Source organism: Mustelus asterias, chromosome 22 (genome assembly GCF_964213995.1).
Source record: "Mustelus asterias chromosome 22, sMusAst1.hap1.1, whole genome shotgun sequence".
Classification (NCBI taxonomy): Eukaryota; Metazoa; Chordata; class Chondrichthyes; order Carcharhiniformes; family Triakidae; genus Mustelus; species Mustelus asterias.
Genome location: NC_135822.1, coordinates 28,893,617 through 28,915,803, shown reverse-complemented (window position 1 = coordinate 28,915,803; position 22,187 = coordinate 28,893,617). Strand labels below are relative to the sequence as shown.

Below are 22,187 nucleotides of genomic sequence, written 5' to 3'. Positions count from 1 at the left end.
ACAAGAGATTAGTGAGCAAAATTAAAGCTCATGATATTGGGGGAAGGTATTGACATGGATAGAGAACTGGTTGGCAGACAGGAAGCAGAGATGGGAATAAACAGGTCCTTTTCAGAGTGGTAGGCAGTGACTAGTGGAGTACCGCAGGGTTCAGTGCTGGGACCCCAGCTATTTACAACATACATGAATGATTTGGACGCAGGAATTGAAAGTAATATCTCCAAATTTGCAGATGATACGAAGCTAGATGGTAGTGTGTGATGTGAGGAGGATGCCAAGAGGCTGCAGGGTGACTTGGACAAGTTGGCTGAGTGGGCAAATACTTGGCAAATGCAATATAATGTGGATAAATGTGAGGCTATCCACTTTGGTGGCAAAAACAGGAAGGAAGATGTTATCTGAATGGTGGCAGTTTAGGAAAAGGGGAAGGGCATCGTGGCCTGGGTGTCATGGTGGAACAGTCGCTGAAGGTTGGCATGCAGGTACAGCAGGCGGTGAGGAAAGCTAATGGCATGCTGGCCTTCAGAGCAAGAGGATTTAAGTATAAGAGTAAGGATGTCTTGCTGTAGTTATACAGGGCCTTGGTGAGGCCACACCTTGAGCATTGTGTGCAGTTTTGGTCACCTAGTCTGAGGAAGGATATTCTTGCTATTGAGGGAGTCCAGCGAAGGTTCACCAGACTGATTTCTGGAATGGCAAGACTGACATATGAAGAGAGACTGGATGACTGGACTTGTACTCACTGGAATTCAGAAGAATGAGAGAGATCTCATAGAATCATATAAAATCCTGTTGGGACTGGACAGGCTCGATGTGGGAAGAATGTTCCCGATGCTGAGGAAGTCCAGAACTAGGGGTCTAAGAATAAGGGGTAAGCCATTCAGGACTGAGATGAAGAAGAACTTCTTCACTCAGAGAGTTGTGAACCTGTGGAATTCTCTCCCACAGAAAGCTCTTGGGGCCAGTTCATTAGATATGTTCAAGAGGCAGCTGGACGTGGCTCTTGTGGCTAAAAGGATCAAGGGGAATGGAGAAAGTCAGGAGTAGGATACTGAAAGTACATGATCAACAATGATCATATTGAATGGCGGAGCAGGCTCGAAGGGCCGAATGGCCTACTCCTGCACCTATATTCTATGTTTCTATGTTTCTCTATGTATACAATAGCCACCTAGAACAAGGCTATTTTCAAATACTCAGTGCCAGTCCTATAGTTGAATCCACTGTCTCCATATACCACTGCCTTCATATACCACTGCCTTCATATACCACATGGGTGGCACGGTGGCACAGTGGTTAGCACTGCTGCCTCACAGTGCCAGGGACCTGGGTTCAATTCCTGGCTTGGGGCACTGCCTGTGTGGAATCTGCATGTTCTTCCTGTGTTTGCATGGGTTCCCTCCGGGTGCTCCGGTTCCCTCCCACAGTCTGAAAGACGTGCTGGTTAGGTGCATTGGCCATGCTAAATTCTCCCTCAGTGTACCCGAACAGAGTGTGGAGACTAGGGGATTTTCACAGTAACTTCATCGCAGTGTTAATGTAAGCCTACTTGTGACGCTAATAAATAAACTTGTTCATATTGTTGTCCTATCCCTCAGCTCCCTCATGGAATGCCAATTTGAATATTGGAGCCCAGTCTTCCATCTTTCCTGAATCGGCCTCCCTGAGGACCCTGCAAGCCAAGGGAAACAATAGTGATGATTTGATTCTGATTCCTTAATTAAAAAATAGTTCACTCTTCGCCCTGCGCTGAGCCCAAGAATTGTGATTGCTCGTGCTGCAATACAGTTTTATGTTGTGTTAAGTTGGGAGGTGAAGTGGGAGACTCAGGAAATGATGAGTTTTTGTTATCATTGGCTCTCGCAGGTCAGCTGTGTGAGAGCTACATATAAAGAGTTATGTACTCCCATCTAAGTATATGGGAGTACATAAGGCAAATAAAAGCACTTTTACATCACACTGGTTCTGAATAGCAACTCGTACTGATGTAAAAAAACCCCTGCATGTTACATATATTAATCAAATTGCAGGATGATTTCCATGTCAGCTTAACGACAATGGCCTGGAATTTATCTTGGGAGATCTATCATACTTATGTCGTAGCTCCATCAATACTGCAAGTTCCTGTTGCCTTATCCAAGCGGTCACGGGCATTCGGCCTCTGATATTCGGGTAAGCGTTCTCCAAGGCGGCCTTCGCGACACACGACGGCGCAGAGTCGCTGAGCAGAAACTGATAGCCAAGTTCCGCACACACGAGGACGGCCTCAACCGGGATATTGGGTTCATGTCCCACTATTTGTAACCCCCACAGAGTTTCACTGGCTGTCTTGTCTGGAGACAATACACATCTTTTTAGCCTGTCTTGATGCTCTCTCCACTCATGTTGTTTTGTTTCTTAAAGACTTGATTAGTTGTAAGTATTCGCATTCCAACCATTATTCATGTAAATTGAGTCTGTGTCTTTATAAGCTCTGTTTGTGAACAGAATTCCCACTCACCTGAATAAGGGGCTTGCAGCTCCGAAAGCTTGTGTGGCTTTTGCTACCAAATAAACCTGTTGGACTTTAACCTGGTGTTGTTAAACTTCTTACTGGCCTTATCCAAGACCATTGATGCTGAAGTGGTGTAGCCAAATAAGGATGGGATATCATAGAATCCTATAGTGGGGAAGGAGGCCATTTGGCCCATCGACCTAACCAACAATCCCACCCAGGCCCTATCCCCTTAACCCCACGTATTTACCCTGCTAATCCCCCTGACACTAAGGGGCAATTTAGCATGACCAATCCACCTAACCCGCACATCTTTGGACTGTGGGAGGAAACCGGAACACCCGGAGGAAACCCACGCAGACATGGGGAGAACATGGAACTCCGCACAGTCACCCAAGGCTAGAATTGAACGCGGGTCCCTGGCACTGTGAGGCAGCAGTGCTAACCACTGTGCCACCGTGTTGCCCACACACATGCTCCAGATACTCAGAGTTAATGTTTCTCTGACTCTGAAAACGCTTGATATACCAGTGGAGGGAGCTGCTTTCAGAGGTTAGGAGGATTGGTATCCGTCTGGGTGTAACTGAGAATACCAGGTGATGCCCGCCAGCCCTTTCTAATGAAGCAAATAAATTCCCATCTCTTCCATACACGACAGAGGGTAGGGCCACAAGGATTGCCCCCTGTCCTGTGACAAGCAGGCTCTGGTAATTGCGTTCAATGTTAGTGAATGCTGAAGATAAGCTTAAGTATTGGTGTCATAAGTAGGCTTACATTAACACTGCAATTAAGTTACTGTGAAAATCCCCTAGTCGCCACACTCCAGTGCCTGTTCGGGTACACTGAGGGAGAATTTAAAGTAAAGTTTATTTATTAGTCACAAGTAAGGCTTACATTAACACTGCAATGAAGTCACTGTGAAATTCCCCCAGTCACCACACTCCGGCGCCTGTTCGGGCCAATGTACCTAACCAGCACGTCTTTCGGACTGTGGGAGGAAACCAGAGCACCCGGAGGAAACCCACGCAGACACGGGGAGAAGTACAGACTCCGCACAGACAGTGGCCTGAGCCGGGAATCGAACCCGGGTCCCTGGCGCTGTGAGGCAGCAGTGCTAACCACTGTGTCGCGTGTGGTATGAGTGGTATGGACAACCCACTTGGCTGATGTAAATCTGTCCTCCTGGTGACCCTGCCAGCTATGCTGGGGTCAGTGCTGGAGGACGCAATCCCAGCGCCACTGCCAGGATTGCAGCCCACGGGTTTTCAGGGCTGCTGTTTCCCTGGCTGTACTGACGCAGACGGAAGCTGTTTATTTGCTCATATTTTGCTTGTTGGGGAGTTACCTAATTGCAAAGGAACCTCCCGACTCGGGCGCTTTCTGTTGAGTTTGTGCCTGAACAGGATGTTTCTTTTTTATTCATGTTGCAAGTGCAAAGAGCTTTCTCCTTGCTGTTTTGTAGCTGTACGATGAATAAGTATCTCCAGTGTTGCCCGACACCTTGGCTGTTGGATGCGACAGTGGGCTGTAGGCTTTATGGTTACCGGGTTCATAAATGGTACGTTCAGAAATGAGTAAAATGTAAACCAGCCATCAGAAGCCTGATTCCAACCCCCCCACCCCAAAAACAGAATTCCCATTTCCCCTTCTGTGTTTTGTGATGTTGAGGTTTTACGATATTGAGGTTTCAGAATGAATGTTGATCAACGCTGCAGCTCCATCAGACACCAAGCCAACATTCTGCCATTCTGCTCTACACCATCGAGGTTTGAACTTAGTAAAAGGTACTGTACCTGTGCGTAATCAGTAGATGTTGCATCCTGGATGGTGATATTTGATAGTCTTATTTCAACAACCGTCTGGCCCAGTTTGGCAAGATGTTTATCATTGAAAGGTGCCTTTACATTAATAAGGTCCAGCCAAACACAGGTCCTTGGCTCTTTTACCATTGGCTTCCAAGCAATTTTTAGCGAACTGACAGCAGCTCACCTCATGAAGATGCGAGTCCTTAAGGTTTCAAAAAAGGAGGTATTGAGTACAAAAGTAGGGGAGTTACGCTAACTCACCAAACCTCCTTAGACAGCACCTTCCAAACCCACGGCCACTAGAACAAGGGCAGCAGACAGATGGGCACACCACCACCTGGAAGTTCCCTTCCAAACCAGTCACCATCCTGACTTGGAAATATGCCTTCCCTGCCACTGGGTAAAAATCCTGGAACTCCTACCCTAACAGCACTGTGGGTGCATCTACATCACATGACTGCAGTGGTTCAAGAAGGCAGCTTGCCACCTTCTTGAGGGTAAGTAAATGCTGGCTTAGCCCCAGTGATGCCCACATCCCATGAATGAACAAGAAGAACCTTTTTTGAAGTTCTGGTTAGGCCATACGAGAGTTTTAAATTCCGTTCCGGTCACCACACTTTAGGAAGGATGTGAGGGGCCTTGAGCAGGTGCAGGGGATATTTACCAGAATGGTTCCAGGGATGAGGGGAATTTAGTTCCAAGATTTGGTTGGAGAAGCTGAGGTTGTTCTCTTTGGAGCGAAGGAGATGAGGAGAGAGTTACTGAACAAGATCATTCCAGGCTTAGATAAGGTAGCCAAAGGAAAGCTGTTTACATTGGCTGATGGTACAAGGTGTGGAGATGCCGGCGTTGGACTGGGGTGAACACAGTAAGAAGTCTCACAACACCAGGTTAAAGTCCTGGTGTTGTGAGACTCCTTACTGTGATGGTACAAGGACTAGGAGGACACAGATTTAAGATTGGGAGCAAGATATACAAGCGAATGTGAGAGAACAAAAATATTCGGTGAATGGTAATGACTTTTTGAGGGTGGTGGACGTAGAGATGATCTGTGATTTTAAAAGAAAATAAGATTTGCACTTGGAGGAAATAAACATGGGGAGATAGAAACGTAGAAACATAAAAACATAGGTGCTGGAGTAGGCCATTCTGCCCTTCGAGCCTGACCACCATTGAATATGATCATGCACTTTCAGTATCCCACTCCCACTCTCTCTCTCTATACCCCTCGATCCCTTTAGCCGCAAGGGCCACGTCCAGCTCCCTCTTGAACATATCTAACGAACTGATCCCAACAGCTTTCTGTGGGAGAGAATTCCACAGGTTCACAACTCTCTGACTGAAGGGGTTCTTCCTCATCACAGTCTTGAATGGCTAACCCCTTATTCTTAGATCGTGACCCCTAGTTCAGGACTTCTGCAACAGGGGATTTTCACAGTAACTTTATTGCAGTGTTAATGTAAGCCTACTTGTGACACTAATAAATAAACCTTAAACTTTCTTCCCACATCTAGCCTGTGTAGTCCCAACAGGATTTTATGTGTCTCTGTGAGATCCCTCTCATTCTTCTGAATTCCAGTGAGTACAAGCTCAGTCGATCCCATCTCTCTTCATATGTCAGTCCTGCCATTTCAGAAATCAGTCTGGTGAACCTTCGCTGGACTCACTCAATAGCAAGAATGCCCTTCCTCAAACTAGGAGACCAAAACTGCACACAATCCTCAAGGTGTGGCTTCACCAAGGCCCTGTATAACTGCAGCAAGACATCCTTACTCCTATACTCAAATCCTCTTACTATGAAGGCCAGCATGTCATTAGCTTTCCTCACCATCTGCTGTACCTGCGACTGTTCCACCATGACACCCAGGCCACGATGCACTTCCGCTTTTCCTAAACTGCCACCATTCAGATAATAATCGTCCTTCCTGTTTTTGCCAACAAAGTGGATAATCTCGCATTTATCCACATTATATTGCATTTGCCAAGAATTTGCTCATTCAGTCAGCCTGTCCAAGTCACCCTGCTGCCTCTTAGCATCCTCCTCACAGCACACACTGCCACCCAGCTTAGTGTCGTCTGCAAATTTGGAGATATTGCATTCAATTCCTTCGTCCAAATCATTAATCAATATTGTGAATAGCTGGGGTCCCAGCACTGAACCCTGTGGTACCCCACTAGTCACTGCCTGCCACTTGAAAAGGACCTGTTTATTCCCACTCTCTGCTTCCTGTCTGCCAACCAGTTCTCTATCCACGTCAATACCTCACCCCAATACCATGAGCTTTACCTTTTCTCACTAATCTCTTGTGTGGGACCTTGTCAAAAGATGGCGGCGTAGTGGTGGTGTCACTGGACTGGTAATCCAGACGCCCAGACTAATGTTCTAGGGACAAGGTTCAAATTCCATCTCGGCAGTTCGTTGACAGCTTTGACTCTTCCTGGATAGCTTTGACAGCTGGACAGCTCCTTAACGGTTTCTTAACAGCTGGACAGTTCCTTGACAGCTGGACAATTCCAGTTACATTGGGTGTAAAAAGTGCAGAGTCATTTTCGCTTTCAACAATCCCAAAGGATGTCTTGCCCCTCGCAGAGGTGCACTTGGAAACTCTCCAAAGGGGGGCTTTACCTCTCTAAACCTACCTTCACCTACCTACCCTGGTCATCCAAACACACCCACCAAGTTCAGGCCTCGCCTTATCTGTTCTAATAGATTCCGCACTCTTATTCTAAAATCCCACTGCCGTGGCAGCAGCTGGTGATTTAAGTGGGTATCTGCCTCCATGAATCGTGCATGTGCAAACTTTGGCCTGACTCCAGTCCTGCCCCCAGGCAGATGGGAGATGCTGGGGGTTCGGGGGCGGTCTTAGAATTTCTGGTCTTTTCCAGGATTTCCGCCACAACGGGGAACCCCTCTGACTTGGCGGAAATCATGGCCCGAGGTCTCTGTTCACTAAGATGATGGTGAACACCCAAGAGAGTAGTACACAGACAGCACTATTCTAATGGGAGTTAAGATTAAGCTGTAGGTGTATAAGAACATAAAGTTGACGATACTGCATACTACTCTGTTAAGCACGCAAAAAAGTTTTATGTTGCAGCTTATGCAAAAAAGAGCTTCCAGTGAAAAGTGCTGTAATTCTACAACTTACCATCAGGTGGCAGACATTCCACAAAGACCACGCTGTTGCTTGCAGTGCTGTGATTGACCCTAGCATTAGATAACTGCATTCAAGCCCAGTTGAGCAGCAATCTCTCCTAAATTTAATTTTCACTCATTTGACTCATTTCTCTGGATAAGCATCCTTGGTGGGTGGCACATTGGTTAGCACTGCTGCCTCACAGCGCTAGAGACCTGGATTCGATTCCCGGCTTGGGTCACCGTCTGTGTGGAGTTTGCACGTTCTCCTCGTGTCTGCGTGGGTTTCCTCCGGGTGCTCCGGTTTCCTCCCACAGTCTGAAAGACGTGCTGGTTAGGTGCATCGACCCGAACAGGCGCTGGATTGTGGCAACTAGGGGAATTTCACAGTAACTTAATTGCAGTGTTAATGTAAGCCTTACTTGTGACAATAATGAATAAACTTTACCTTTTTTTTCTCCCCGTGTCTGTGTGGGTTTCCTCCGGGTGCTCCAGATTCCTCCCACAGTCCGAAAGATGTGCGGGTTAGGTTGATTGGCCATGCTAAATTCTCCCTTAATGTCCCAGGTTAGGGGGATTAGCAGGGGTAAATATGTGGGGTTACAGGGTTAGGATCGGGGTGAGATGCTCTGTTGGAGAGTCAGTGCAGCTTCGATGGGTTGAATAGTTTGCTTCTGCACTGTAGGGATTCAATGAAGTCTATGATGTGCTTTTCAAGTGTGGTTATTGTTGCCACCAGAGGGGAATGTGACTGTCTGTCTGTTTGTAAACAGGACGGTCCTGCAAATAGTGAGATAATGATCGGTTAACTTGTTTCCGTGATGCCGAGTGAGAGATAAGTATTGGTCAGGAGAACTCCCCTGCTTTTCTTAAAATAGTGGCCGTGGGATTGTACACCCATGTCTGAGGGCAAATGAGGACCTCAGTTGAGTGTTTTTAATGCTGGCCAAAATTTTCTCTTGCATTTTTCCTGCCCCAGTAAGGATAACTTTGCCAAAAGTGTGGGAAAAATCCTGTTTATGTGCGTAGATGGGATTTCTCATAGCTCTGGTGAAGATGTAGCAATGATGTGGAGATGCTGGCGTTGGACTGGGGTGGGCACAGTAAGAAGTCTCACAACACCAGGTTAAAGTCCAACAGGTTTATTTGATAGCACAAGCCACTAGCTTTCAGAGCGCTGTTCCTTCATCAGGCGAGTGTGAGTTCTGTTCACAAACAGGGCATATAAAGACACAAACTCAATTTACAAAATAATGGTTGGATTGTGAGCTGCCATCACATGACCTCTCACCTTCACCTGCCCCTTGCCCCCAGGCTCTTACTATTGGCTGGATGACATGTTGATCGATCGCCATATACCCGTGGCTTTTCAAATGTCTCCGTTTTGACGTTTGAAATCTGCACGCCAGCCTTGAAGAGAAGAGGGATGGAAATAAGGTGGATAGAAGAATAATAATCTAGCTTTATACCTGAGTGGGAAGAGTTGAGAGAATAATGGCCGTCGTCAATATAAAGCAAATGGTCGCTGGATTCTGTAAGAAGTCTCACAACACCAGGTTAAAGTCCAACAGGTTTATTTGGTAGCACAAGCTACTAGATTTCGGAGCGTTGCCCCTTCATCAGGTGAGTGGGAGTTCTGCTCACAAACAGGGCATATAAAGACACAAACTCAATTTACAAAATAATGGTTGGAATGCGAGTCTTTACAGGTAATCAAGTCTTAAAGGTACAGACAATGTGAGTGGAGTGAGGGTTAAACAGAGGGTTAAGAGAGGATTAAGAGGGTGCTTAACCCCCTCTCCACTCACATTGTCTGTATCTTTAAGACTTGATTACCTGTAAAGACTCGCATTCCAACCATTATTTTGTAAATTGAGTTTGTGTCTTTATATGCCCTGTTTGTGAACAGAACTCCCACTTACCTGATGAAGGGGCAGCGCTCCGAAAGCTAGTAGCTTGTGCTACCAAATAAACCTGTTGGACTTTAACCTGGCGTTGTGAGACTTCTTACGAAGATGTGGCAACACAGCTGAAACAAATCTGAGGAAATTATTAGTCATAGGACAAAATAATAGCCATTAGGGGAGTTATCAACTGGGCGTCTGTCTTTTACAAATCTTCAACACGACAGTTCTTCAAAAAACATGTTTTTTTAAACAGTTCTTCAAGGTAAATTTCCAGGTGTGAGGTCAAAAGATCACAATTTATCCTCCTGGGTTTAATCGAGTTGTCTATTTGCTTTCAGATCAGAAAGGAGAGGAAATTGAACTCCAGTTGTCCAACATGACTGTGGGTCAAACAGTGAGGAAAGAAGAGAATGTGGTACAAGGGGCATCCGCGTGTGAAAGTCAGCCAAACGAGAAGGAACAACGATCCCAGCCAGGTAAAGCCCTGGCACGAATGATGACAAAGGGACAGAGAACAAAGAGGCAGAGAGTAGATTCAGCAGAGCTGATGCAATATGAGTGTTAACTCTTTCACCTTCTGGTGATTATCAATAAATGTATATCACACATTGGCCAAGATTTTCCACCCTCGTTCATGGCTGGGATTTTCCGCTGCCGCTGAAAAAGAATGGAGTTTTGCCTGGAATGCCAAATTTTCCATTCTCGCTGACGATGGATCCTGCCACGGATGAGATCGGAGAATCCCACCCATTGCTTCAGTCCCCCCCTTCAATTCCCGGTTTCTTTTGTGGGTTTGAGCAGTGTTTGGTGTTCCTTGGGTTGCTGGAGAGTTCCAAAGGAAGACTTACATTTATACAGCAACTTTCTTGATCTCAGGAAACCCCAAAGCACTTTAAGGCCATCAAGGCGCATTTTAGAATTGGAGTCACTTTTTTAATGTACGAAATGTGGCAGCTAATTTTTAAAAATTCATTTATGGGACATGGGTGTCGCTGGCTGGGCCAGCATTCATTGCCCCATCCCTAATTGCCCTTGAAACTGAGTGGCTTGCTAGGCCTTTTCAGAGGGCAGTTGAGAGTCAACCACATTGCTGTGGCTCTGGCGTCACATGTAGGCCAGACTAGGTAAGGACGGCAGATTTCCTTTCCTAAAGGACATTAGTGAACCAGCTGGGTTTTTCCGACAATTGACAATGGTTTCATGGTTATCAGTAGATTCTTAATTCCAGATATTTTTTATTGAATTCAAATTCCACCATCTGCTGTGGTGGGATTCGAACCATGATCCCCAGAACATTAGCTGAGTTTCTGGATTAATAGTTGAGCGATAATACCACTAGGCCATTGCCTCTCCAAGAAGCATGCAGGAAGCTCCCACAGATAGCAATGCATTAATGGCCAGATTACCTCTCTTAGCAATGCTAGTTGCAGTATCTTGTCCAAACCCCTCTCCTCAGGTGGATGACTGACGACTGGTACTCAGGCCACTCCATCTCCACCCAAGCGCTTCCTCATAATGCACACTTAGCAGTGGAGGACTGGCATGGCTCCTCGAACGCCAATTCTTTGCTGCAGATTTTAAAGGCAGCTGTTTCCCTCACATAAAGGTTGAGAAAGGCACCTAATCAACTTGATATTTAATTTCACCCGAGTGTCTGCAGCCATTCCATAGTGAGAATGCATTCGTGGACCCTTTCTCTTTTGAACCTAACACTGCCACCTTCAGTGTCGGGCCTTGGGTGAAGCGCAATGGAAAGGTGGCAGAGCAGTGCATGTGAGATGCCTTGCAAGTATAACTAGCTTCCATACCATCAGTTACAGTGTGGGAACATGGTATGTAGGAAGGTAGGAATGTAAGGTAGCTATAAAGTTGAGTCATACTTCCAGCATTCTTAGAGGATGGGATCCCTTAACTTAATTTGTCTTAGTCAATCCCTTAGTGGTCATTAAAATGTTTAATTGGTTAGCTGAGGTTGCACAAACATTTTGAGCCACCTTCCCCCCCATATCACTTGCTGGAACAGTTGTAAGGTGTTGGCTGTAGTTCAGTAGGTCTTATTAATATATTTGTAGTTTTAGCTCAGCAGCATTTATTAACTACTAGAAACTATATACACTGGGGAGGCGATGGCCTAGTGGTATTATTGCTAGACTATTAATCCAAAAACTCAGCTAATGTTCTGGGGACCGGGGTTCGAATCCCGCCACGGCAGATGGTGGAATTTGAATTCACTAAAAAAAATCTGGAATCTACTGTGGACCATGAAACCATTGTCGATTGTCGGAAAAACCCATCCGGTTCACTAATGTCCTTTAGGGAAGGAAATCTCCTGTCCTTAACCTGGTCTGGCCTACATGTGACTCCAGGGCCACAGCAATGTGGTTGACTCGCAACTGCTCTCCGAGGGCAATTAAGGATGGGCGATGAATACTGGCCCAGCCAGTGACACCCATGTCCCATGAATTAATAAGCAAAAAGGTCCAAACTTGGGGCTGTCACCATGCTTGTTTCTACACACGACTCTGTCCAGTGGAGGTCATGTGTTCGCTTATCTCACCGTGTGGGCGGTACTCTACACATTAACCCTTTATGCGCCAGACCCTTATACTACAGAAACTTTATCTCTTGGATACCGGAAAGCCAATCTCTCCATGCCCTTATCACATGCAGCATTTGAAAAGTTGGGAGAAACTTGGTGTAACTGAAGGCTTTGCCAATGGTCCTCCTTCTGTCATTTCCTTCTATTCCTTTAAGCAGTTGCAGTCTCTGGAATGTTAAGAGCAGCACCACATTTCCCTTCAACCTGACAGCACTAAACCACGTAATGATTGGAAAATCACTGGATGGCATTGCTTGTGCAGGGAGAAGTTCCACCCAGTTGCCTTCCTGCCGGGGAGGAGAATCCGGTCCTGCGTGCATTATGTACCTGAGCAGCGCACTGAAGCACTGGTGTTCTCCACTGATATATCATTCCCAGCGTTGTGATAGTTCTTCGATGTGTTGCGACAGCTCCAAGATTAAAAAGATGAGATAAGCTGAACAGCTGGGCAAACACAGTAAGAAGTTTAACAACACCAGGTTAAAGTCCAACACGTTTATTTGGTAGCAAAAGCCACACAAGCTTTCGGAGCCTTAAGCCCCTTCTTCAGGTGAGTGGGAATTCTGTTCACAAACAGGGCATATAAAGACACAGACTCAATTTACATGAATAATGGTGAACACATTCTGTTCACAATAATTTGTGAACAGAATTCCCACTCACCTGAAGAAGGGGCTTAAGGCTCCGAAAGCTTGCGTGGCTTTTGCTACCAAATAAAACTGTTGGACTTTAACCTGGTGTTGTGAAACTTCTTACTGTGTTTACCCCAGTCCAACGCCGGCATCTCCACATCACAGCTGGACAAAGCCAGAGTTGCAAGTAAAAGCCTTGTGCAACCTCTGATGTACAATTTTGACATTCCTGGAAGGAATGAGTTGGAGAAGGAGGTGGTGATTGCAACAGAGCAAGATCAAACATTGTGTAGGACAGTATATTGTTGGAAGGCTAAGACCAGTATTCAAAGAAGCAATGATCGTGGTAGTAAGAATTGAGAGCAGTAGCATAGTGGTTAAAATTTGGGACTGATGATTCAGAGACAGGAATTCAAATTCCACTATGGCATCTGGGGAATTTCAATTCAGTTGTTTGAATAAATCTGGAATAAGAAAACTACTATCAGCAAAGCTGAGCGTGCAATTACCTGATTGTCATTGAATCGTAGAATCCCTACAGAGCAGAAAGTGGATGTTGCCAGCAAAGCTAGTATTTATTTCAGAAGGAGGCCATTTGGCCCATCGAGCCTGCACCGACAACAATCCCACCCAGGTCCTATCCCCATAATCCTGCATATTTACCCTAGCTAATCCCCATGACACTAAGGGGGAATTTATCATGGCCAATCAACCTAACCCACACATCTTTGGACTGTGGGAGGAAACTGGAGCACCTGGAGGAAACCCACGCAGACATGGGGAGAATGTGCAAACTCCACACAGACGGTGACCCAAGCCGGGAATTGAACCCAGGTCCCTACCGCTGTGAGGCAGCAGTGCTAACCACTGTGCCACATTGGAAAAAAACAGTTCATGAAATGTCCTTAGGGAAGGAAATCTGCCATCTTTATCGGGTCTACATGTGACTCCAGATCCAGAGCAATGTGGTTGACTCTGAATTGCCCTCTGAAGTGGCCTAGCAAGCCACTCAGTGAAAAGAAGGTGGCTCACCATTACATTCTCAAGGGCAGTTAAGGATGAGCAATAAACACCAGCTTTGCTGGCAACATCCACTTTCTGCGAATGAATATAAAGAATGAGGTCAGGGGACAAAGAAAAGGGCTGTGACGGTGAGTGAGATCTAGGAGGTTAGTGCTGTCAGATGAAACGCCTGTTGAATTACAAGCTGTTCCTTGGATGCCATTCAGAAGAAGAGCCTCATTGATCTTTGCACACACTGGGGAGTTTCAAACAGTTTGGAATAGGCATTATGTGTGAAGCCACTCAATGTGACCCCAGTGCTGTTTTTGTTCTGACAGATGGCCAATTGACTGGAGAGCTGGAGTCATCTTCGGATGAAGAATATGGGGAAGAGTTTGATTTTGATGATAGCCCGGCTGAAGAAGAGGGAACCGTGCCGGAAATTGACATCTCGTTGGAAAACACAGGCGATGATCAGGCCACTGACATCGTGTCCGAATCAGTGACATCTACCCAGTCTCTGCAGGATTCAGCCCCACCGCCACCCTCCATCTCTTCTTCCACACTCCACACACCGGAAACTCTTACCTCGACATCTCAGTTGAATAGTGTCGCCTCTCCCACAGATTCAATGGCACATTCTACCAGCACAGGTAAGAAGAATCGTTCCTGAGTCCCATTCGAACCTCCCAAAATAATCGTACTTGCACAGATTGACTGATTTATCAATGTGGATTTCCCAATTAGGAACAGCATTAGATATGATAAATGTCCTTGGAGTTCTTGTTTTGTCCCGACCACTGCAACATTTCATACAGTTGCCTTCTTCAGGGAGAGTTGGGAAAGAGTATTATCAGTTTAAACATTTTACATCTTGTTATTTAGGGAGTTCTGTCAGTTGGGGAAGCTGCAGATTATACATGACCTGTGAAGGATGTGGACACTGTAGACCAAGTGGTCACATGGGAACACAATGATGTGGCTACATAAGAGGTCATGTGGCGGAAGCATTGGAATCATCCCCAGGATCTTGGGCAGAACATAATTGTTGAGTTTAGGAATAGAGTACCTTTGTTTGAAGTCCTTAGGCCAGAATCTTACCACCGTTCACACCAGCGGGATTTTCCCATCCCGCCGCAGAGAGTGGAGATTTGGCTGGGCCCCAAATTTTCCGACCTCGCTGCAACGGGAGCGTGGCGCGGACAGCAGAGAAAATCACACCCTTAATGTTGGTGAACTAAGGAACCCATAGCATTTTACAGGTATGATGGGATGAAGGGACTCTCCTCATTGCCCAATTTGTCTTCTCATCAATTTTCTTCCCCGTTTCACTCTGGATCTTGACACTAATAGCCCTCGGGTATCACACACCAATAATCAGTCATGGGCCGTTCACGCCGGCAGGATTCTCTGGTCCCGCACCCCTGTCCTTGGATTACCTGGCGGCGTGGAGTGACGTCAATGGGAAATTCCATTGACAGCAGCGGGATCAGAGAATCCTGCCACCAGCGGACGTCACGCCGCCTCCCGCCACCGAGAAACATGCGGCTGGGAGGATGAAGAGATCCTCCCAAGATGGTTGGATGAGGGAATCTATGATGGCTGATCTTGTTGCTGCTTTCACCCAATGTCTTTCTCTTTATTCAATCATGGGTGTCGCTGGCTAGGCCAGCATTTATTGCCCCATCCCCAGTTGCCCTTGAGATGGTGGTGGTGAGCTGCCAGCTGTAGTCTACATGCTGTGGGTTGACCCTTTGCCTGTGCAGAGGAATATGGAAGCAGCGGTCGGCCATTCAGCCCCTCGAGCCTTTTCCTCCATTCAACAAGAGCATGGCCGATCTGTATTTTAACTCCACTTGCCATGGTTCCATATCCCCCTGGCTGCCCAAAAAAACCCCTAAATCTGAGATTGAAAATTAACAATTGTGCTCCCGTTGCAGCGAGGTCGGAAAATTTGGCGCCCAGCCAAATCTCCACTCTCTGCGGCGGGATGGGAAAATCCGGCTGGCGTGAACGGTGGTAAGATTCTAGCCTAAGGACTTCAAACAAAGGTATTCTATTCCTAAGCTCAACAATTATTTTCTGCCCAAGATCCTGGGGATGATTCCAATGCTCCCGCCACATGACCGCTCATGTAGGCACATCATTGTGTTCCCACGCGACCACTTGGTCTACAGTGTTCACATCCTTCACAGGTCAGCGCAATTGTTAATTTTGCGCTGGTTTTTGTGGAGCAGAGTGTTCCACAATTTTTAACCATCCATTGCAGGAAAAATAGTTTCCTAACCTCTCTCCTGAATGACCTGACTTTGATTTTAAATGTGTTTTGCCCTTGAGTATGCACATTTAGTTTTCACTATGGATCATTGAACAGCAATCTGGAGCAAGAGAACCCCGGGGCATTTTCCTGTCTGTAACTTATTGGGCGCTGAGGTCAGTTATAGCACACTGGCCACGGTTACAGTTGGAATTGCCTAAATCTGCACAGATTGCAGATAAAACCGCAAACATTATTATCTGTTTGAGTTAGTATCTGACCACACAACGCATTTACCGCCTGGGCTTTCAGTAGAATTTGCCCCTCACCTTTTTACAGGAGTTCTTGTGTTTCCATCGCAAACGAGGAGGGAGAGAGCTTCAGTGGCTTGTACACCCGAGGTTATCAGTACACAAACTGTCATTTACTGGGTCAGATTGCTAATTGGGACTCTGTTACGCTGGGGCCCATTGGGAAATGGGTTGACATGGTCCAAGCCTCTGTACCATAGGACCTGTACAATTGCCACAGTGGGGAGACATTTATTGCATTGGTTGGGTTAGAATCAAAGTTGGGTCAGGACGGTGAAAGGTCAGTAACGGACTCAAACTCTGGTTACTAAAGATCAATGCTTTAAAACCGCTTGCAGTGTGCACCAATCTTTTCCTCCAGAATATCAGAGAAAAACTCCCAAAGAACTCAAAGTTCAACATTACAATGTGTAACTTAATTGGTCAGGAGGCGATAGCCTAGTGGTATTATCGTTGGACTATTAATTCAGAAACTCAGCTAATGTTCTGGGGACCCGGGTCCGAATCCCACCATAGCAGATAGTGGAATTTAAATTCAATAAAAAATATCTCGAATTAAGAATCTACTGATGACCATTAAACCATTGTCGGAAAAACCCATCTGGTTCACTAATGTCCTTTAGGGAAGGAAATCTGCTGTCCTTACCCGGTCTGGCCTATGTGTGACTCCAGAGACACAGCAATGTGGTTGACTCTCAGCTGCCCTCAAGCAAGCTACTCAGTTGTCACCACCACCTTCTAAAGGCCAACTAGGGATGGGCAATAAATATTGGCCAGCTGGTGATGCCCATGTCCTGTAATTGAATCAAAAAAATTGTAGTAATGCACAGGCGGGTGACTCTGCAATTCAGCACTCACAGGGGTTGCAGCCCTGATTCTCCTCCACTCATGATAATGAAAAGGCGGCAAGTTTTCAGGCTGTGTCTCTCGACTTTCCCAAAGGTCTGCTTGCTGTACGGCACAGTGACACAGTGGTTAGCACTGCTGCCTCACAGTGCCAGGGTGCTCCAGTTTCCTCCCACACTCCAAAGGTATGCAGGTCAGGTGGATCGTCCATGCTAAATTGCCCCTTAGTATCCCAAGATGTGTAGGTTAGGAGGATTAGCGGGGTAAATACTTGGGGTTATGGGGAACAGTGGGATTGCCCCTTAGTGCCAGTGGGATTACATGGGGGTACAAGAATAGGGCCTGCGTGGGATTGTTGTTGATGCAAACTCGATGGGCCGAATGGCCTCCTTCTGCCCTGTAGGGATTCTCTGATTCGGTGAACACAGCTCCCTATACTGGTGGTGCAGCATCATGGAATCACCTAGCCTTTTTGTTTCTGTTCAGGTTGTTATACATGCAAACGACATTTTGCATGAGGAGACTCACCTCAGTCTACAGGAGCATGTTATAATGAACTCAATAACCTAATTGAGAAATGTATTGCTGCCTGTTTTGTACATGTCAGCAAGGTGCCGGATTGGACCCGAATTCCGTCCTGAATTGAGTGATGGTGGGGGGTTGAGGGTGGGGAAGTGGGGGAATGAGACAAGATCAGTCAGTGTTTTGTCCCCAATCTCTCACCGATATGAATAGTGTTAGCCCGTGTTGTGTTGTCTCGCCTGGTTGAATAACCTCATGTCTTTCATTGTGGAGGTTCACTCGTGATAGGTGACTGAATGAGACAGATACTATTATAAAATGCTAACCCAACGTAAGTCAGCACATTCAGTATAGAGTGGTTGGAGGGCATGATTTGGAAAACAAAATTAATAAGATTAAAAACTATACTTGCAGCAATCCTAAATTTCTCTCATTTTTATTTCAGACTCTGCTGCCATAGCCTCTGGTTCAGGGTGAGTCTCTGTTATATTTATCGTTCTCTTACATTCAGTGCAATTATTAGAAATTGTAAGTAAGTACCTGGTCTGGCCTACATGTGACTCCAGCTACAGCAGTGTGGTTCATTCTCAGCTGCCCTCTGGACAAGGGCAACTAGGGATGGGCAATAAATGCGGGCCAGCCAGCGATGCCCATGTCCCACTAATGAATAATAAAAGGGCTTGTTCTTGCTTTGTTGAACAAGGCAAAAGCTTTTTTTTTGCTATTTGTTCTCTGTTGGGAGAAACGTTTGTTTGTTTTGTATCCTCGCACACACTTTATTCCCTTTGGGGAATAGTGCGGATGTTTTAGAAGAACTCGCAGGCTCATCATTAACCTACTGAACCATGTCCTGAACGCTCCTTCCATGGTCAGCAGGTCCTGGAGTAGGACTTGAACACAGTAAGAAGTCTCACAACATCAGGTTAAAGTCCAACAGGTTTATTTGGTAGCACAAGCCACGAGCTTTCGGAGCAGTGCCCCTTCATCAGTTAAGTGGGAGTTCTGTTCACAAACAGGGCATATAAAGACACAAACTCAATTTACAAAATAATGGTTGGAATGCGAGTCTTTACAGGTAATCAAGTCTTAAAGGTACAGACAATGTGAGTGGAGAGAGGGTTAAGCACAGGTTAAAGAGATGTGTATCGTCTCCAGACAGGACAGTTAGTGAGATTTTGCAAGCCCAGGCAAGTCGTGGGGGTTACAGATAGTGTGACATGAACCCAAGATCCCGGTTGTGGCCGTCCTCATGTGTGCGGAACTTGGCTATCAGTCTCTGCTCAGCGATTCTGCGTTGTCGTGAAGGTCTTGGAGAACGCTTACCCGAAGATCAGAGGCTGAATGCCCGTGACCGCTGAAGTGTTCCCCAACAGGAAGAGAACACTCTTGCCTGGTGATGTTCATTCGTCCGTTGTCGTAGACTCACATGAGGATGGCCTCAACCGGGATCTTGAGCTTGCAAAATCTCACTAACTCCTGGCTGGAGACAATACACATCTCTTTAACCTGTGCTTAACCCTCTCTCCACTCACATTGTCTGTACCTTTAAGATTTGATTACCTGTAAAGACTCGCATTCCAACCATTATCATGTAAATTGAGTTTGTGTCTTAATATGCCCTGTTTGTGAACAGAACTCCCACTTACCTGATGAAGAGGCAGCGCTCTGAAAACTAGTGGCTTGTGCTACCAAATAAACCTGTTGGACTTTAACCTGGTGTTGTGAGACTTCTTACTGTGTTTACCCCAGTCCAACGCTGGCATCTCCACATCGTAGGACTTGAACCCAGAGGTGCTGGTTCAGAGGCAGGGGCGTTCCCGACAGGGCCACTAGGCCTCTGTGAACGCTGCTGCATTCATTGTCCATCCTAGTTTCCCTGAAAGGTGGCGTGGGCTTACTTCACTGTAATGGCGTTTCCACAATGGTATCCAAAATAGTAAGGGAACAACAATGATGGATCATGACATGCATCAAAATCAGGATGCTGCGAGACCTGGGGGAGAACTCGGAAGTGACGACATTGGTCCTGTTGTAGATTTTTGTTGGGTAGGGAGTCACTGTCAAAGTTCATGCTGGTGACTAATGGTAGTGGATCCTGCAGTGAGTACCAGTGATGGATGGAGGTAGGTGCATGGCACAGGAGTAGGGCGAGGGGTGGTAATGGGATGGGTGAATTTAGGATGAATTATTCAATTCTGGGTGGTGTTGAGCTTCTTGAGCGATGTTACACCCAAACATATCCAGATGAGTGCCTCATCATCCTCCTGACCTTTGCTTTGTGGATGGTGGAGGGGCTTTGAAGGATCTTGACATCAGTCACTGATCTAGAACAAAGAACAAAGAACAATACAGCACAGGAAACAGGCCCTTCGGCCCTCCAAGCCTGTGCCGCTCATTGGTCCAACGAGACTATTCCTTTGTATCCCTCCATTCCCAGACTGCTCATGTGACTATCCAGGTAAGTCTTAAACGATGCCAGCGTGTCTGCCTCCACCACCCTACTTGGCAGTGCATTCCAGGCCTCCACCACTCTCTGTGTAAAAAACATCCCTTTGATATCTGAGTTATACCTCGCCCCTCTCACCTTGAGCCCGTGACCCCTCGTGATCATCACCTCCGACCTGGGAAAAAGCTTCCCACTGTTCACCCTATCTATACCCTTCATAATTTTGTACACCTCTACTAGGTCTCCCCTCATTCTCCGTCTTTCCAGGGAGAACAAGCCCAGTTTACCCAATCTCTCCTCATAGCTAAGACCCTCCATACCAGGCAACATCCTGGTAAACCTTCTCTGCACTCTCTCTAAAGCCTCCCCGTCCTTCTGGTAGTGCGGCGACCAGAACTGGACGCAGTACTCCAAATGTGGCCTAACCAGCGTTCTATACAGCTGCAACACCAGACTCCAGCTTTTATACTCTATACCCCATCCTATAAAGGCAAGCATACCATATGCCTTCTTCACCACCTTCTCCACCTGTGCTCCACCTTCAAGGATTTGTGGACTTGCACACCTAGGTCCCTCTGTAGTTTCTATACTCTTGATGGCTCTGCCATTTATTGTCTCAGTTTTTCTCACGCAGTGCTGGACATTGCTGATAAACCCTCTCTTGCCTTCCCCAGTCTATTATAGTGGTGGATTTTGTGCTGCTGGTGAAGTTGTGGGTCAGGGTTGGTGGCTGGGTCTTTTAATGTGGGAAATAGCCATCGCCAGGCACTTTACACCTAGCACAAGCACCACTGTCAGGACAAGGCTGGATGTTGTCCAGGTCCGCTTACACACTGTCATGGGTTGCTTTGCAATGAGAGGAGATGGGAATGGAACTGGAACCCCGTGAAATAATTAATAAATGGAAAGGTGCTATATAAATGCAACTTCTCTCCCTTTGTTTCTTGTGGCACTGTTCTGCAGAGTTGCTATCACCAGCACTGTTGACATGGGTCCGAACTTTCACAAAGGATGCAATTTGAGATACTTTTTAAAAACCATATAAAATTAAGGACTTCTTTTCCTTTCTTTCCTTTGGGGGTGATGGGGTGTGGGTGGGATTCACTTTGTGTCATTCTCTGACAGAGTGATTATTGCTCGGACATGAAGAAAGCAATTTTAACATGATGACCTTACAATTCATCCAATAGTTAAGTTCTGAGATGATTTGACAACTAATTTGAGCACACCAATTAAAAAACGCGGAAAATAACCTGCTTTCATATCCCCTTGGCACCAAATCAAATTGAGGAATGCAGGTTGAGAATTTACTTGGGAAGCGAGAATTAATTGGGTGAACTTGGAAATATTACACTTGATATATGTCGAACAACAAAGAACAAAGAGAATTACAGCACAGGAACAGGCCCTTCGGCCCTCCACGCCTGCACCGACCATGCTGCCCGACTGAACTAAAACCCCCTACCCTTCACGGGGCCCAGATCCCTCTATTCCCATCCTATTCATGTATTTGTCCAGGCGCCCCTTAAAACTCACTATCGCATCTGCTTCCACTACCTCTCCCGGCAGTGAGTTCCAGGCACCCACCACCCTCTGTGTAAAAAACTAGACTCATACATCTCCTTTAAACCTTCCCCCCGCACCTTAAACCTATGCCCCCTAGTAATTGACTCTTCCAACCTGGTAAAAAGCTTCTGACTATCCATTCTGTTCATGCCCCTCATAATCTTGTAGACTTCTATCAGGTCGCCCCTCAACCTCTGTCGTTCCAGTGAGAACAAACCAAGTTTCTCCAACCTCCCCTCATAGCTAATGCCCTCCATACCAGGCAACATCCTGGTAAGTCTTTTCTGTACCCTCTCTAAAGCCTCCACATCCTTCTGGTAGTGCGGCGACCAGAATGGAGCACTATATTCCAAGTGCGGCCTAACTAAGGTTCTATAAAGCTGCAACACGACTTGCCAATTTTTAAACTCAATGCCCCAGCCGATGAAGGCAAGCATGCCTCTGATTGATTCAGCGTTGACGTTGATGAAGACATTTCCAGACTACACACATGTTGCAAAGAATCATAAAATTGGGGCAATTTGTTTGGTTTCTGATGTCTGTACATTTCAGACGAAAGACTAGGGGCAGAATTTTCCCTTGGTCCCACCAGCAGGTTCAATGGCAGGCAGGGAAAATTTGGCAGAGTTCCAAAAATCAGTTCTACACTGGCGTGAATTTCCCA

General features: G+C 46.3%; 1 protein-coding gene across 1 annotated transcript in view; it reads left to right on the top strand.

Moving 5' to 3' along the window:
* LOC144509979 (rho guanine nucleotide exchange factor 10-like protein) overlaps window positions 1–22,187 on the top strand; it is a 217,932-nt gene that overhangs the window by 56,275 nt on the left and 139,470 nt on the right. Inside the window, exons 3-5 of the mRNA XM_078239049.1 lie at window positions 9,681–9,818; window positions 13,914–14,228; window positions 17,957–17,984. Of these exons, the coding sequence (XP_078095175.1) occupies window positions 9,681–9,818; window positions 13,914–14,228; window positions 17,957–17,984 (481 nt within the window). The remainder of the gene's footprint in view (window positions 1–9,680; window positions 9,819–13,913; window positions 14,229–17,956; window positions 17,985–22,187) is intronic.